The sequence below is a fragment of the Odontesthes bonariensis genome, chromosome 6 (genome assembly GCF_027942865.1).
Source record: "Odontesthes bonariensis isolate fOdoBon6 chromosome 6, fOdoBon6.hap1, whole genome shotgun sequence".
Classification (NCBI taxonomy): Eukaryota; Metazoa; Chordata; class Actinopteri; order Atheriniformes; family Atherinopsidae; genus Odontesthes; species Odontesthes bonariensis.
In genome coordinates this window covers 14,952,265-14,969,809 of record NC_134511.1, presented here as the reverse complement: position 1 = coordinate 14,969,809, position 17,545 = coordinate 14,952,265, and the positions used below count along the sequence as shown (strand labels likewise).

The window sequence follows — 17,545 nt, the reverse complement described above, 5'->3', positions numbered from 1 at the left end:
AACTGCACTATAACATTAAAAACAAACCTTGATCCCCATCCCACTGCCAGACTCCTTAAGGACAGTATTTACAGTACAAATTACAGTATATTACATCATTAAAAAAATATGAGATGCATCTCTAAAAACATACAGGAGCTCTTGACAAAAATCAACTCTTTAGTAAATTAGGTTTCTGTGGTGTCATGTGGAAAATAAGAACAAAGCAGAGTGATCGTTGCAGCACCCTGTCTGAGGCGTGCTTTCCATTTGGCCCCAGCTGTACTCGGCTAGCACGTTGAAAGTGAGATGAAGGATGGGTTGGTTGACCAAACGCACATCTTTTTCTTTTGTTTTAAAGCAAGCCGCAACACATCAAGTCACACTCGATTCAGAATAGCAATATGTACAAGGTTTTTTTTTCTTTTTGGAATATTATTCATGATAAGCACTTGACCAACTATGCTAACTGGTATTGTAGGAAGATTAATACAGATTGACTGCAGGCATGTCTGTCAGCCTGTTCAGAGTTAACGGGATGTTTTTTTTTTTTAAATACATTGTTTTTTAGTCATAATAAGCCATCTGATTTCTTTTAAAATGAGGCTGAAAACTGCAGCCACTTTTCTCCAACAAATGTAATTCCTGTTAAAGGTTACTGGTATGTTACCTATTATTGTCTTATGTACAGCAGATTGAGTGGTGCATTTCCTATGCACCTGAGTAAAGAGAATAAATAAAAAAAACAAACAAAAAGAAAACATCGATCAGAACTCAAACGAGTCACACAGATCTCTGGACAACGGAGCCAGGCAGCATGTGAACCAACCCCTCCTCACATCCACAGTACAACCAAGTCCATCTGTAAACCTCTACAGCTCCCTCCCACTCTCCGCATTACCCTTCTCCCATCTCCTTTTCCTTCTCTTTCATCTGCAACCCCGACACTTGAGCTATCTTTTTTACCCAAGTTTCCCTCTCTGACTCTCCTTTCTCCTCTGCTCACCCTCCCGGCCACGTGCCCTCAGACGTAGGGGAGGATGCCGTAGACGAACAGAGCCATGACGGCGGCGCTGAACAGGCCGGCCACGGGCACCGTGACGAACCACGCCAGGAAGATGTTCCTGAAGAGGCGCCAGTCCACGGCTTTCTGGGAGCGGATCCAACCCACGGCCACCACTGAGCCCACCTGGAGGCCATAGCCGGAGAGAAAAACAATCAGCAGCAGCACAGAACACAGTGCTCACAGTGGTGAAGACAGCGAGGAGCTGCAGGCTGGCCATGCTTTCCTCATGACTGAAGTTCAGATTGTTGTGGTTAGATTTGTCTGCTCGTTTTTCCAGGCATCGGTTTAATAGCTCACTTCTTCTACTAAGTTATGTTTAGGCTTTTTTTTTTTTTTTTTACAATTTTTGTGCAGCTTCTTGGTATTAAAATGATCCCATCTTGATTGAACCTGTTCTCTACAAACCTTTAACTAATGCTGATACCCCGTGTTCCTCGCCCAATGTTTCCACTTTGAGATGAGGTTCAGAAGCTACATGCGGCAGAAAAGTACCTGAAAGTGTATTCAAATGAAAAGCTTGAGTAAAAGTACTTTAGGAGGCGATAACTCCTGTCGGCAGCTGAACAGAAAAGCCTGTGCAGCCTTCAGCTCCTCGAGTGTCAGATTGAAAAAATGTGTGTTAGTTACAGCAAGCTGAGTATAGAGGTTACCACCGATAAGAAAAAACAAAACACTTTTTACTGGTGAAAGTCTGAAAATGGCAGGCCTATCATATCTAAATTTCAGTACTTACCTTCCCACTAAGCTGTACACATCATAAAGAGACTATTTTAGAGATTTCCTTTCTAAGGTCTGCAAATGTCAGACTTCCACAGACACATTTCATAGAAAGAGACCCAATCAGAATACGACTGAATGAGAAATCATTTTGGAGAACACACAACGAGATTTTCAGACACCTCAGAGTGTTGGAATAACGTGCACAGTGACTGGTTTCAGCTCGATGCTGCAGTCGGGCAGCAGCTCCACAGAGGTCGCCTGCTCTTATACGGCCACGGAAACACGAGACGCCTGCCACACTCTGATGTTCCACATTTAGTCTGTCACGTTTGTAGTTGAAAGGTCAGTCTTACTCTGAGCAACTCAAGTACCTGAGCGCATAAAAATATCTTCCAGAAGGGAGATGCAAACGGACGGTCTACTTCACAGGAGGCCAATTTTTAGGCTAAAACGTCTCAGACGCTCTTCCTGAGGCGCAGTCAGCATTACGAAGCGCTCTCCTTAAAAAAAACAGAGTCCGCGTGGAACAAAATCTAAACTTTGTGGCCAGAAAGTCTGTTTACAGGCGTTCGAGCTGCCTGCAGAGCTTTTGAAACCACGAGTCACTGTACACGATCATATCATAGAGACTCGCACACCAGGGCTGGGCATTGATTTGATTTCTCCTCTGCAGAAGTAGAAATGAGTGCAAAGAAAAGGAAAACCAAATCAAAGCCCATCACCGCTTACACTCTCACACACAAACAGCCATTCTGGAGATGCAGACAGATGCTTTTGGCTACCTTCTGTATATATATATAAAACAAAAAAATCAAGGATCACTGAGGGTCATCAGCATCCATTTTATCCTAAAACAGCTTTCAATATGATGGGTCTAAAATGAATTTGTATAGTTTTGCAACAATTCTATCCAAAAACATCTGTACGCCTCCAAACATAGTCACTTAATCATTTAAATCACCACTTCAGTTATATACCTCTAACCATCACTAGATTTAGTGTTTTGGCATAGCAGTTGATTATCAGAGGGTTTAAGGAGAAGACGAGAGCATTTTGAGGTGAGGAATGAAAATGAGAAATGAATGGTGATGTTGACATTTAGGCAAACTGATCACCAGTAATTGAAAACCAGTTTAGCATCTTCTGCAGTTTCTCTTCAGCGGATTTGAGGTTTCTGAGGTTTTGGAAAAAAGGTTATGACGCTCTCCTGTTTTTTTACTTATTCATATGTGGCAGGATAATACTGAGAACTAACAAGACTCACTTCATCACTGACGTACATGCTTTATACTTCATGTCCTTCCAAGTAGAGTCTGTAGAAGGTCAGGGCTAAAAGTTTCGGCTGTAGAGTTAAAAGCTAAGCCGAACTGAACCAACCTGCTTCTGGGTGCGACTTCATATTTAAATGCAACAGTGGCATCGATCTCGTCTTAACTTTTTGCTAAGAAAAAAAGTTTAAAAAAAATCATGCTTTATTAAAAAAAAAAATTAACAAATCACAAAAAAGAACTTTCAATCAATATTCTAACAATCTAACAAGTGATTGTAAGAAAAGAAACAGCAAAAAAAACATCTCAGGGTGGCAAATTCAAACAGAGTAACTGAATATCTGCGAATATCAGCTGTCAAATGTTTTCAATAGTAAAGAGAGGCTTTGCTGCTGGAGGGAAACTGCAGGAGAAGTCAAAACTTCAACTTCAGGAGTTGCGATTGGTTTTGGTGATTGACAGCTAGAGGTGAAGCGATGGAGACGAGCTCTGAGAGGGCTCTCTTGAACAGCTTCACTACCAATGACTCCAATACCTTGCAGTGGGTGGAGCTTATTGGGATGCCCACATTTGATGCAACAAGCACTGTTAGCGCACTCATTACTTCAATGCAAAATCCGCTGTGAAGACAGATGAGTAGAGAGACAGAAAGATGGAGAGTGAGAGGTAAAAAAGTGGAAAACAAGTTTGACAAGTGGGGATCGGGGAGGAGGCTGGCGGTGAGGGTGGTGGAGGGGGAGGGGGGGAGGGGGAGTCGGCTTGCAGTCAAGCACAGGAGGGTGGAGGACCCACACGCCAAACCATGCTAGTGCTGAGAGGGCAAAATGGAAAAGAGTTGGTGGAAATGAAACAGAGAATGAGACACCGTGTGGGTGGGGAGGGGGCAGGGGAGGATCGGGACTGGAGCTGTCCGCTTCGACTTCCAGCCTGGATCGGATGTTCCTGAAAAGAACAGGGGAGAGGGGCTGCACACTGCTGCCTGGGGCTGCACACGTCTGTAGGTGGCTTTTTCTACAGTGGAAAGGGATCGTCAGAAGCACCGAATTAAAGGATATTCTGGATTACAACAACATGGATATAATTGAGATTGTTTTGGCAACCATTACTGATAATCAAGCATCTAGTGTGCTCACTAAATTAATTGGTAGATTATGGGGGAAAAAAAACCTTTGAGCAGGCCAAGCGGGACTCTTCACCCAAAGAGAATTTCCCAATCCCTGATGCAAATAACTTGCTTGAGAGAGCCACGGTACACAATGACAGTGCAAACAAACAAAAAAAAACATTATTTATGTTTCAATTTAAATAGTAAGCATAAGAGGTGCCTTAATCAGTCCTAATCAGTGGTGCCTCAGAGGCAGAATACAGCCTCGACAACCACCAGCAACCATGTAGGATTTATGCATTCCTTTATCGGTCAAAATCAGAACTGAAAAAAAAAAAAGAAAACAGCATATCACCCGCTGCTACTTGAAAATCTGTCTGCTAAAGAGAGAGCAGCAGTAATAAAAGTCAAGTCAGATTAGGCCATCAACATTTTATCAGCTAATCTCTGGTTTGATCAGATTAGAGACTTTATTGGGGAAATTAAACTCTAAAAGTAGCCTTTTAAATGTAAGGGAGGCGTGCTCCAAACTCCATGGTTACACCATGGCTCTTATAACACCCATCTTCTTTTTTTTTCTAACTTCTCAGTAGAAATATTCCAAGATGTCAGTAATTTCTTTAACTTGCACATTCCTGTTACTGATAGAAATGATGTCCAAAACCCAATAACATCCAAGTTTTAATGAACAGAAGTATCCTGTTCTGACCTGATCCTTTAAATTTTGCTGCAGATAATGTCACGAATTTCACAGTTTACAAGTTATCTAAGTGCCGGGGCATTTTGTTGCCCGGTACCCTGGCAGGCAGTGTGAGCCCTCTGTCCCCTGGAGGGGCCTGGAGGGGAGTTGAGAGGTCAGCTGGAGGGCCACTCCGTCATACCTTGCAGTGTGTGGTACTGACAGGGATTCCGATATTGGAAGCCAACACGACTGTGACTGCAGAAGCCAGTTCAATAGTGAACCCACTGTGGAGGTAGGGAGGGGAGAGGAGGGGTGGGGGCAAAGAGACATTCTTCATTGTAATGTCTGGGACGGTGCCGCCGGTGGCAGTATCACCAGCATTCACATTAACCACAGCAGGACATTCAACACTTTTCTACATGTTTGCCCATCACACACTGAAATAAAGCACAAACAACCACATTGTCCCTTCCTTAAAAATCTGTTTTTTTGGCAAGGTCCTATATGTTTGCAGGTCATTTACAGGAGAACGGTAACAGGCCGACGGAGCTCTGTGCGTTTCTGTTGTGCCTCTTGCTTAGTAGAAGACATTTTCTCCCAAGTCATGGCCTGTTTCCAAAACACTTAAACTTCAGACCAGTGGATGCACTGGAAGAGAAAATCATTAAAACACTCACACACACACACACACACACACACACACACGCAAGAAAAAATAACTCTGCACTATGAGTAAGTTATAAAAACAGAAGTGAATGAGAAAAAAAATGCAAGAATCTGCACGAGTGGAGAGATGGCTCGAAACTGGAGCATTAGCTCAAACTTCTTCCCCCTCGAGGTATCTACAAAATGAAAAGCAGCAGCAACTCGGGGGTAAGATTCCGGGAAGAGACACTGCTGAAATTCATTTGGCCGGGGTGACACGATCATTAAACTGTCATTCCAGCTGCTGCAGTGGAGTTCTCCAACAGCAGGAGCCAATCTCTGTCACAGCGGGGCCCCAATGATTTAGCCCCCCACACCCTTTTGAAGATCTATTTAAGACTGCGTAGCTGTGGAGCATCCTGGTGGTCCAGCATGCAGTTCATTAACTACATTTTAGTTCATCTACAAGTGTTTTCCTAACTTTTTATGTCAAAATGTCATGAGGAATGCCACAGTGGAGCTTCTCCAGACAGTTTTTGCACCTTCCTAGTCAGCTGAAAATGTAAAAAAAAAAGAAAGAAAAACATTTAATGTAGCTTTTCAACAGTGTGGGGTCACCACAAAGAGACAGGATTGTTTAGGTTTCTCCATCAGGTGGCTTAATGCAAGATTAATTAAAAGATATCTCAAATTATTCAAAAACTGTTTTTACTGCTTCAGCGGTATAGAAAATGGATGGAGGGATGGATGTTTTTACTGCCATGTTAAAGGGAAGTGCTGAGGTGATTATAAAATACTCCGTCTGGGTATGTTCTGCAGACTACACACATACACAAACGTTTCTGTTCTCGCCCAAAACCAACTCCTTTCTCAGTTTGATGCATTGAGACAGACGCTGGAGAAAAGAAATTCTTTAGAACTGTGAACCAGAGCAAATTTGTCTTTGGATTCTGGCAGCAGACAGTGAGTGACGGAGAGGGAGGGAGATTAAGAAAGAAAGTGGGCACACAGAGAGAGAGAAAGAGAGGAGCTTAAGAAAAGTGGAGAAACAAATGTAAAGGAGAAAATAATGAGAACGGGTGAGCGTGAGAAGAACTGAGACAGCGATGAAAGAGAATGCAAAGAGGAAGTTAACGGGAAGGAGCAAAGAAGACGAGAAGAAGCGAGGGCGAGGAGGTGAAGTACTTTTACAACAAAGTGAAATTTACAGGAGAAAGTGGAAAAGAGAAAGGAGGTGGAGAGAGAAAAAAGAAAAGTGCAAGAGAAGGAGTCAGGCTGGCGTCCCTCCCTGCGGTTGGAGAAGAGAAGTGAACGTTCCCACTGTGGCTTCGCCCCTCCCTCTACTTCCCCTCATCCAGAATGCCAAACAACTTCCTGCAACGCTGTGTGATGTTCCTGCCAGGCAACAACACACACACACACACACACACACACACACACACACATTCCTGTACAGGTACCAGAGTGAGGTCCAAGAAAGTGTGCATAGGTAGTGAGGACCACCCTTTCTGCTACACTTAGAGAGAAGTAGTTGCAACTTTTCACAACTAGGTGGCCCCCTGATTCCATTTCCCACCTCAAATTCTTTAAAAACCAAAGGGTAAAAATCAGCTTTAAAAACCCGGTTTACTAATAAAGTGAGGACTTTTTCATGGGCACCATATTTGATTATTTTGCAGCCAGACTACTTAATAATATCTCCTTTTTTGCTCAACAGTCACCCTTTGCCACACTAAAATATATATATATGTATATATATACATATATATATGTATATATATACATATATATATGTATATATATACATATATATATGTATATATATACATATATATATGTATATATATACATATATATATATATATATACATATATATATATATATATACATATATATATATATATATATACATATATATATATATATATACATATATATATATATATATACATATATATATATATATATATATGTATGTGTGTGTATATATATATATATATATATATATATATATATATATATATATACACATATGTATATATATGGTTTTTTTTAACAGACCAATCATGTAATAAACATCAGAATTATTATATTAGGTTGTGGCTTATAAACAAGTGGAATAGTTACAAAATAATGTTGATTTAAAGTTAGTCAGTCTACTGCACAAAAGCTTAATTGTGTACTTAACATGTAAACAGCGCTCCATACAGCCCTTACACACCTGGATAAAAATAACACGTATGTCAAGATGCTGTTTTTGGATTTCATTCCCCATAAACTGGTACAGAAAATGCTCTGCAACTTCGGCCTGGGCAGCTCACTGTGCACTTTGATTCTGGATTTCCTCAGCAACAGATCACAGATTGTGAGGGTGGGGAATTTTACATCACCTACCCTCATCCTCAACACAGGCATGCCCAAGGGGTGTGTCCTCAGCCCTCTCCGATACTCCATATTCACACGACTGTTCTCCCATGCACCATTGTCAAGTTCGCTGATATCGAACAACAACGAAGCAGCCTACAGAGACTTAAATATCAGCAAAAGCAAGTGTAAGCAAGTGTACTTCAGAGAATCTGAGAAGCACTCTGAACCTCTTTATCCATGGGGAGGAAGTGGAGAAGGTAGAGTTCACATTTCAGCCAACCTCACCTGGATCACGCACATTGCCCAACAGGTGAGGAAAGCCTCACAGAGACTACATGTCCTAAGAAAGTCAAAACACGCCCATCTACCCCAACACCTGCTCATCAACTTATCAACTATAGAAAGCATCTTGACCTACTGTATGGTTTACCAGCTGCACAAAGGACAACAAGAAGGACATCCGGTGGGTGGAGAGGGCAGCAGAACACATTATTCAATCACAGACATCCACACTGGACCAACTAAAGAAGAAAGCCAGCAGCATCTCCAAGGATCACACACACCGCGCACAGTCTTTTCTGTCCATTGCCCTCAGGGAGAAGATACAGGACAATCAAAAGGGGAAATTACTGTAGACTGCATCTATGCACTTTGAAATGTAATTAGTACTTTTTTCCCCTCCTTTCTAAACTATTTTATTTCTATCTTGTTTATTGTCTATTCATGCTTTATTCTAGGATGTCTGTATTTTGCTTTTGATGAAGCCATGCTAGAGCTGTTTAACAGCGTTTCATTGTTTGTAACAGTGACATAAATTCTACTCTACTTCACTAGTAAACATGTAAAAAAAAAATGTATCAAATAAAGCAGCAGGTGTCAACTAGTGTCCAATTTTATTTCTTTACAGAGTATGAACTACTACATGCCCCGTTGAAGAGTATTAGGAGCGCTGCAGCCTCCCTCAAATAATGCAATAACTCCGAAAACTGCATTTAAAAAAAAATAGTGTTATCCATCACTCACAAATACAGTGCACAGTGAAAATGAGTACACCCCTGTTGAAAAGAAACATTTTGAACAATATTTTAATACATACACAAGTTATTCCCAAATCGTGCATAGAGTAAGTTTAATACAACATCTGTTCAGCTTACAACAGAAAAGAAAGATCAATAATATAACTTAAATGACATATTTGTCCATTTTTGTGAAATGATGCTGGTGCAAAAGTGAGTACACCCCTATGTTAAACTCCCTGAGAATGGGCCGTGTTGGCCCGAAATGTCATGAAATGAAAAGGGAGGTCATCGTTGTGCGTTTCATCCTTGCCTTACATTGAAATTTTACATTTTGAGTCTGCACCAGGCTAAAAGAGACGTGTGTGAGATTTGACTGAAATCCTATGGAGAGTATCATGATCTGCTTCAGTAGTCACAGTACATGTTGACAAGCATGTTTCTTTTGGTGAAATTCAGCTTCCTACTGTTGATGGCATCCATACAGCCCCAAACCATGTCACTCCCACTACTATGCTTGACTTTAAGCATGGGGCACTTTTCTTTGTACAAATCACTTTTTACCACCACACCACCAAGCCTGTGTGGTGGTAAAAAGTGATTTGTACAAAGAAAAGTGCCCCATGCTTAAAGTCAAGCATAGCAGTGGGAGTGACATGGTTTGGGGCTGTATGGATGCCATCAACAGTAGGAAGCTGAATTTCACCAAAAGAAACATGCTTGTCAACATGTACTGTGACTACTGAAGCAGATCATGATACTCTCCATAGGATTTCAGTCAAATCTCACACACGTCTCTTTTAGCCTGGTGCAGACTCAAAATGTAAAATTTCAATGTAAGGCGAGGATGAAACGCACAACGATGACCTCCCTTTTAATGCCTTTTCATTTCATGACATTTCGGGCCAACACGGCCCATTCTCAGGGAGTTTAACATAGGGGTGTACTCACTTTTGCACCAGCATCATTTCACAAAAATGGACAAATATGTCATTTAAGTTATATTATTGACCTTTCTTTTCTGTTGTAAGCTGAACAGATGTTGTATTAAACTTACTCTATGCACGTTTTGGGAATAACTTGTGTGTGTATTAAAATATGTTCAAAATGTTACTTTTCAACAGGGGTGTACTCATTTTCACTGTGCACTGTACATACAAAATTATGAAAAAAGGGGCCCGAAGTTGCCCTTTAAGCTGCTAACAAAAAGACAGCATCCAAATGTTTTAGAATACAGAGTATGAAAACAATATTCAAAATTTAAGGTTGCGCGAAGCAGACTTCCTGTTCAGTGTTACAATTCTGTTGTACACAAAGTTTTTAACATCCTTCCAGGTTCTCTTGCCCAGAACTTTCTCTTCTTTTATGCAGTTCATGCACGCTTCTTTTCCTGGTACTCTGCGCTGTTTGATAAACGCATCCAAGTGCTTGCACACTGCTGTCCTCTCAGCCTCAGACCATCCTCTCCTCGCCTTTGCTAGGGGTGACAAATGAGAGAAAACAATGTATACCTTAAATAAACAGACATCAATAAACATTTTCATCTTTACAAACATGGCTTGCAGGTAGTCACAGATAGCAACCACAGTACTTATGTAGTATACAATTTAGTATTGACCGAGTGGCTAGGCCATGCAAGGCTAGTTCATTCGTATAGCCCGTTTTTACAAGCAGTTTGTCTCAAAGGGCTCTACACAGCATCATAACATCAGCCGCTTTCGGACAGAGTAGTTATAGGAACGCAGTTATCAGAACTGTCCTACTCGAATTTTGTTCTGATAACTGTCCTTCTGTTTCAGTCTGCATTCGCACATGAGTCGGGACTGATGCGGCGCGCGCAGCCGTCTGCTTCAGTGACGTGTTAGCCGTTAGCCGTTTAGCGCTACATTCAAACACAAAACAAAACGGTAAAAGTAAGGAGAGTAGAAAAAACACCACCAAGAAGCTAATATGGAGAGCGGGGAGGCCACTGTGTTTATGGTCTGCATGATGGTGATATTAATCATGGACGATCGCATCAGACGTCTAACATCGAGGCTGGAAGAGCTCACAGAGAGAGTCAGGAGATACTTTTTCATTTCATGAAGGAAGAAAGGAGAGCAGAGTGCTGCAGACAAATGAGACCAGTGTAAGTTTAACTTATTAAACACCCGCCGGTTGTGTCTGTGTCTATGAGGAAACATTTCAGCCGTGATAGCATGACATGGGGCGTAGCTGCCGACCACCACACACCTCCGTTAGATTCGTTCTATAAGAACTATGAAAAGACCCGACCTCGGAGAAGGAGCTAAATGGTTATAGGAACTAAGAGAGAAAGCCCCGAGTTCCTGGTTGTCCGAACACGGGAGAAAACGGCCCCGCGGATTAAAAGGTTATTAAAACTGCCAAAGGTTCTTTAAGTCCGAAAGCGGCTAATATCTGCCCTACATCAACTGGGAAAAACTCCCAAGAAAACCCCTTGACAGGTGAAACAATCTGTATGCTTCTCCTGCCTAGTTTTAGAACCTACTTATTATTTCCTTGGATTTGGGCCGTTCTCTGCTCTTTCTCTCAATCACATTTGGTCCTGGTCCCTGATCTGCAACACAAACAGGCATACATAAGGAGAACACACACACACACACATATACACATATATATATATTTTAAATCGAACTTAAAAATCCACAGGTTGCTGTTAACGCTAGATTTTTGGCTTGACGTGAAGACAATTCTTCACCACATTTGCATCATGTCTGGCAATAATTTGACTCCCACAAAGAAGACAATATTAATTAATTAAATACAATTAAATACAATATTTAATTAGAGAATTATTTAAAAACGTAAAAAAAGAAAAGGGATGGAGTAGTGCATTGTTATTCATGCAAAATTACTATATTACTCTTTTATCTAATAAGTTTAAATATGAAAAACACAACCAGCAGTGTACAAAAAGGTTGCATTTCTAAATTCCACTACCATCAGTAATCTCACCATCTGTGTCTGACTTCTCATCCTCAGTTTGTGGTTCAAGGCGGACTTGGCGCAAAAGGTCCGAACGTGCATCTGTAAAGCAAGAGCAACACAAGTGCAACACCTCTTTAGATATAAAGGGAGACAATGAGATCATACAACTATCTGCAGAGAGGGATCATTCATGGTATTTTACAACTCATGCTTAGAGTTTTAACAAACTTACCGCTGGTTTTCACAGTCTTTGTCTGTTTTCTCTTCTTCTGGGAGAGCCTCATATCTGGGCTCGATCCCCTACTCTCATCTACAACAGCAACAGACAAACATTAGTCAATCTATACAGGTCAGGTTCAGATGTCAAAGTCTCTGAGCAATACATTATTTTAACAGCTACTAAAACTAATTCAATAAAAATCCAGCCGCCTAGCTTTCACTGAGAACAGTCTCGGTCAGGAGTTTGAGTAGGGTATCGTTGGGATTCCGGTCCCTCATTTTGATTCCTAAATTGTTATAGCAGCGTTTCAAGGCATCGAAAATAACAATTCTGATGGAATTGAAACGTTAGAACCGGTTCCATCAGGTTCTTGATACCCAAACCTAAGTGTGAGACAGGCATTGAGCACCAGTATACTGAGGTTAGTGACACCGAGCTGCTCAAGTGTGGGTAAAGTAGATTCATCCACATTAATTTCAGACTCTTTTATAACCAAAAGAAAATTTCACTGGGTATCTTTAAACACTTAAGAAATACAGTCACACCATCTTGGATTTTGTTTAAATATGAAAAATAACCACATGCATTATTCACCAAGAGGTTTTTTTTTTCTGAGTTTCATAATAAACATCATTAAACTCACCATCTGCATCTGACCTTCCGTCTTTGAAGTTGTCCAGGTCAGTGGCGTTCGAGATGCCAGCATCTCCAACTGAAAAACAAGTAAAAAAAATAAATAAAGTGACACATTAAGCACACTCCTATCAATAATGTAAATATAATTCTGATAATCGAAATCTGTTTAATTCCTTCTGTGTCCACCAACATCAAATAAAAGAAAAATACAAAGTTCTTCCGTGTCAGGGGACAGTGAGAGAGTGCTGCGCGACCATTCAACACTATAACTGGGTTTCTAACAATGGAAAGCTTAATGCAAATGGGTGGAGTGCCCCTTTAAAGCCTGGTTTATAGTCGGCAACGCAAGACGCAACACAAGACGCAACGCAAGCCCTTGCGCGGTTGCAAGCCCCCCCTTGCGTGCTTGCGTGTGTCACCTCAATTTTCTAAACTTTACGCAAGACGCAAGCGCAAGCCACTGGCTGTGTTCGAAACCGCCTACTACTTGAAAACGGCATACTCGATCTGACAGTATGCAGAGCGTTTACACGCAGTGCACTTCACTCCTGCCCGAGCCGAAATCAGCCGGCCTGAAAAGCTGATTTCCCTTAAGCTATAAACTCTGTAAATATATAACTTTAGCAACATTTGAAACATTTTCAGGCGAGAAAGTAGTCGTTTAGACCCCCAAAGTGTTGAAAATCTGACAAAATCCCGGCTGTTTACAAGAAGAAGAAGCATGAATCCACTCGAAGAGCTCCTGGCGGTGAATTTCCTTTCATCATAGTAGCCTTGTCATTGAAAAAACCCGCTGCTCCAACTACTGTCCTGGCGGTGAATCGCCACGCAGCACACGCAACCGCCGACAAAGCAAAATGAAGTATAAACGTCTCGAGCCATTAACATACGCGCAAGACGCAAGCGCAAGGGCAGTTAAAAGAAGTATAACTCAGCCTTAAGGATGAAATTCAACAGTTTGGATACTAAAACAAAAAAGAATAAATACTGACAACTGTTACATTTCATTGTATAGTAATTTTGACAGTAAACAATCTGTGTCCGAACGTGCATCTGTAAAGCAAGAGCAACACAAGTGCAACACCTCTTTAGATATGAATAGGAAACAATGAGATCATACAACTATCTGCAGAGAGGGATCATTCATGGTATTTTACAACCCATGCTTGGAGTTTTAACAAACTTACCGCTGGTTTTCACAGTCTTTGTCTGTTTTCTCTTCTTCTGGGAGAGCCTCATATCTGGGCTCGATCCCCTACTCTCATCTACAACAGCAACAGACAAACATTAGTCAATCTATACAGGTCAGGTTCAGATGTCAAAGTCTCTGAGCAATACATTATTTTAACAGCTACTAAAACTAATTCAATAAAAATCCAGCCGCCTAGCTTTCACTGAGAACAGTCTCGGTCAGGAGTTTGAGTAGGGTATCGTTGGGATTCCGGTCCCTCATTTTGATTCCTAAATTGTTATAGCAGCGTTTCAAGGCATCGAAAATAACAATTCTGATGGAATTGAAACGTTAGAACCAGTTCCATCAAGTTCTTGATACCCAAACCTAAGTGTGAGACAGGCATTGAGCACCAGTATACTGAGGTTAGTGACACCGAGCTGCTCAAGTGTGGGTAAAGTAGATTCATCCACATTAATTTCAGACTCTTTTATAACCAAAAGAAAATGTCACTGGGTATCTTTAAACACTTAAGAAATACAGTCACACCATCTTGGATTTTGTTTAAATATGAAAAATAACCACATGCATTATTCACCAAGAGGTTTTTTTTTTCTGAGTTTCATAATAAACATCATTAAACTCACCATCTGCATCTGACCTTCCGTCTTTGAAGTTGTCCAGGTCAGTGGCGTTCGAGATGCCAGCATCTCCAACTGAAAAACAAGTAAAAAAATAAATAAAGTGACACATTAAGCACACTCCTATCAATAATGTAAATATAATTCTGATAATCGAAATCTGTTTAATTCCTTCTGTGTCCACCAACATCAAATAAAAGAAAAATACAAAGTTCTTCCGTGTCAGGGGACAGTGAGAGAGTGCTGCGCGACCATTCAACACTATAACTGGGTTTCTAACAATGGAAAGCTTAATGCAAATGGGTGGAGTGCCCCTTTAAAGCCTGGTTTATAGTCGGCAACGCAAGACGCAACACAAGACGCAACGCAAGCCCTTGCGCGGTTGCAAGCCCCCCCTTGCGTGCTTGCGTGTGTCACCTCAATTTTCTAAACTTTACGCAAGACGCAAGCGCAAGCCACTGGCTGTGTTCGAAACCGCCTACTACTTGAAAACGGCATACTCGATCTGACAGTATGCAGAGCGTTTACACGCAGTGCACTTCACTCCTGCCCGAGCCGAAATCAGCCGGCCTGAAAAGCTGATTTCCCTTAAGCTATAAACTCTGTAAATATATAACTTTAGCAACATTTGAAACATTTTCAGGCGAGAAAGTAGTCGTTTAGACCCCCAAAGTGTTGAAAATCTGACAAAATCCCGGCTGTTTACAAGAAAAAGAAGCATGAATCCACTCGAAGAAGTCCTGGCGGTGAATTTCCTTTCATCATAGTAGCCTTGTCATTGAAAAAACCCGCTGCTCCAACTACTGTCCTGGCGGTGAATCGCCACGCAGCACACGCAACCGCCGACAAAGCAAAATGAAGTATAAACGTCTCGAGCCATTAATATACGCGCAAGACGCAAGCGCAAGGGCAGTTAAAAGAAGTATAACTCAGCCTTAAGGATGAAATTCAACAGTTTGGATACTAAAACAAAAAAGAATAAATACTGACAACTGTTACATTTCATTGTATAGTAATTTTGACAGTAAACAATCTGTGTCCGAACGTGCATCTGTAAAGCAAGAGCAACACAAGTGCAACACCTCTTTAGATATGAATAGGAGACAATGAGATCATACAACTATCTGCAGAGAGGGATCATTCATGGTATTTTACAACTCATGCTTGGAGTTTTAACAAACTTACCGCTGGTTTTCACAGTCTTTGTCTGTTTTCTCTTCTTCTGGGAGAGCCTCATATCTGGGCTCGATCCCCTACTCTCATCTACAACAGCAACAGACAAACATTAGTCAATCTATACAGGTCAGGTTCAGATGTCAAAGTCAATGAAATCAAAGGTTAAATTAATAGGTGCACCTCTAACACGTTTAAAATAAACAGAAACCTTAGACACAAACCATCGTCTTCCTCTCTGCTTGGGATCTTTTTCTTCTGTGGGTGAATGTCGGAAGTTGATGTGGGAGATTCATCTACGAAAGATAATTAGTCAGTGCAGAACCAAAAAGACTACTGCTGAATAAACTAGCTCAATTAAGTCAAAACAGGACAAAACTGTCAGCTCTAGTGCATACATACCACTAACAGAAAGGCTGATGGTGTCAAGGTTCTTTCCCTTTAGAGTCCCTGTCCCCTCTTCCATTGCGAAAAGAAGTTTGCTGATCTTTGCGATTTGAAAGGTCTTGTCAGTCTGCCGGTAAAAGTCCCGATGAACTCTGATATCATGTCCCATAAATCTTGCGACTTGTTCGAGCTCTTGTTCACTTAGATCGAGAAGTTGACACAGAGTGGCAACTTGTTTCCTTAGTTTGGTTGATCTAAGGAGCTCTGGGTTTTCTGCTTTACTTTCCTTAGCATATTTTCGCAGGCAATCACAGCCACGTATGTTTGTTAATGCACCTGGTCTTGCGAAGAGATATGGGTTTTCTACGGGTATGCCAGCTTCATCCCTCCTTTCTATTAACAATTCAATCGACTCCTTCATTCGCTCTGTAAAGAAAACAGGGACCTTCTTGTCTCTTTTTCCTCTGACCTCTATACGTGTTAGGAGACTGCTGAGCTGTTTCTCGAGTGGGGACAATGTTTCATAGATGTCTTTGTTAATGGGATTAGTGCTTGCTGTCTTGTAGATGTCAAAAGACAAACGTGATGCTTCCCCTTCACGCCGTTTGTTGAAGATGATGACCTGTGCCAGAACTGTCTCATTCAATGTCTTGTAGGCTGTTAAACTTCGCTCCTTTGTTAGTTCCTCCTTTGCTTTATCTTCGATCATCCTCAGATGATCCCTCAGAGTGACCACATCTTTGGTAAGGGGGATGTCGTCCTGCTTGTTCCATCGCTTTTCTTGCATTGTCTGATGAGCACTGACAGCCACATGATTTTTCCAGTTTTTTTCTAAAAGTTCAAGGAATTTTTTTGCCTTCCTCTCAGCCAGGTCATCATCATTCATGAGTGCTTGTCCAATGAGGACCTCCACCGCTCCTTTGAGACAGAATCCGATTTTGACAGCAGTAGATGGTTTCCCATACTCATTTTTGCCAGGACTAAACTGTGAAACCTTCTTTGCCGCACTGACTACAAGCTGAAACCATGTTGGTGCACATACGTCTTCCAGGCCTTTTACAGTTTTGTTCATGCTTTTAGCCACCAACATGAAACGGCCAAGCTCCCTCATTCTCTGTGAAATATACTGGTGTTTTGACTTCACACGCCCATGTTTTGCAAAAAGTGCTTCACCATAACTGCAAATCAAAGAATCTGTCCTTATGTGAAAAGACACATCATCTTGCCGCATGTTATTGACGATCGCCTGACATCCAGTGGAGGAAGTCCTGATCGGAAGAAGGTGTGCAGCTCGACTTTGTACTCTTCTTCTTGTATTTTTCTCATTATCTGTTGCACATGATTTTTTGCTTCCACACGAGGACTGATGTTTCCACAATTCCTTTTTGACAAACATCCCATAACAATAGGTGCAAGGCAAGTAATCTTCAACACAGGTGTTAAGAGACGGCTGCTTGCACGTCACGACTTGACCTTTCCCCTTTTTCAGGACTTTTGTGTTGTGCCTAAAATCCCCTTT

The 17,545-nt window shown here is 41.4% G+C and overlaps 1 protein-coding gene and 1 long non-coding RNA gene across 7 annotated transcripts in view; both read right to left on the bottom strand.

Moving 5' to 3' along the window:
• slc20a2 (solute carrier family 20 member 2) overlaps positions 1-17,545 on the bottom strand; it is a 63,786-nt gene continuing 46,241 nt past the window's right edge. For 5 of the 6 annotated variants that reach the window (XM_075467522.1, XM_075467521.1, XM_075467523.1 and 2 more), the window contains 2 exons: positions 5,020-5,104; positions 1-1,168 (listed from right to left, as the gene is read on the bottom strand). In XM_075467522.1, coding sequence (XP_075323637.1) covers positions 1,004-1,168; positions 5,020-5,104 — 250 coding nt within the window. In that variant the 3' untranslated portion in view covers positions 1-1,003. Of the gene's footprint in view, positions 1,169-3,568; positions 3,654-5,019; positions 5,105-17,545 lie in introns of all 6 variants that reach the window. The other variant, XM_075467526.1, reaches the window with a different exon arrangement.
• LOC142382849 (uncharacterized) lies at positions 10,248-11,895 on the bottom strand. The gene is made up of 3 exons (XR_012769959.1): positions 11,826-11,895; positions 11,359-11,427; positions 10,248-10,326 (listed from the first exon to the last, which is right to left on the bottom strand). It is a non-coding gene; the product is annotated as an uncharacterized LOC142382849 (long non-coding RNA).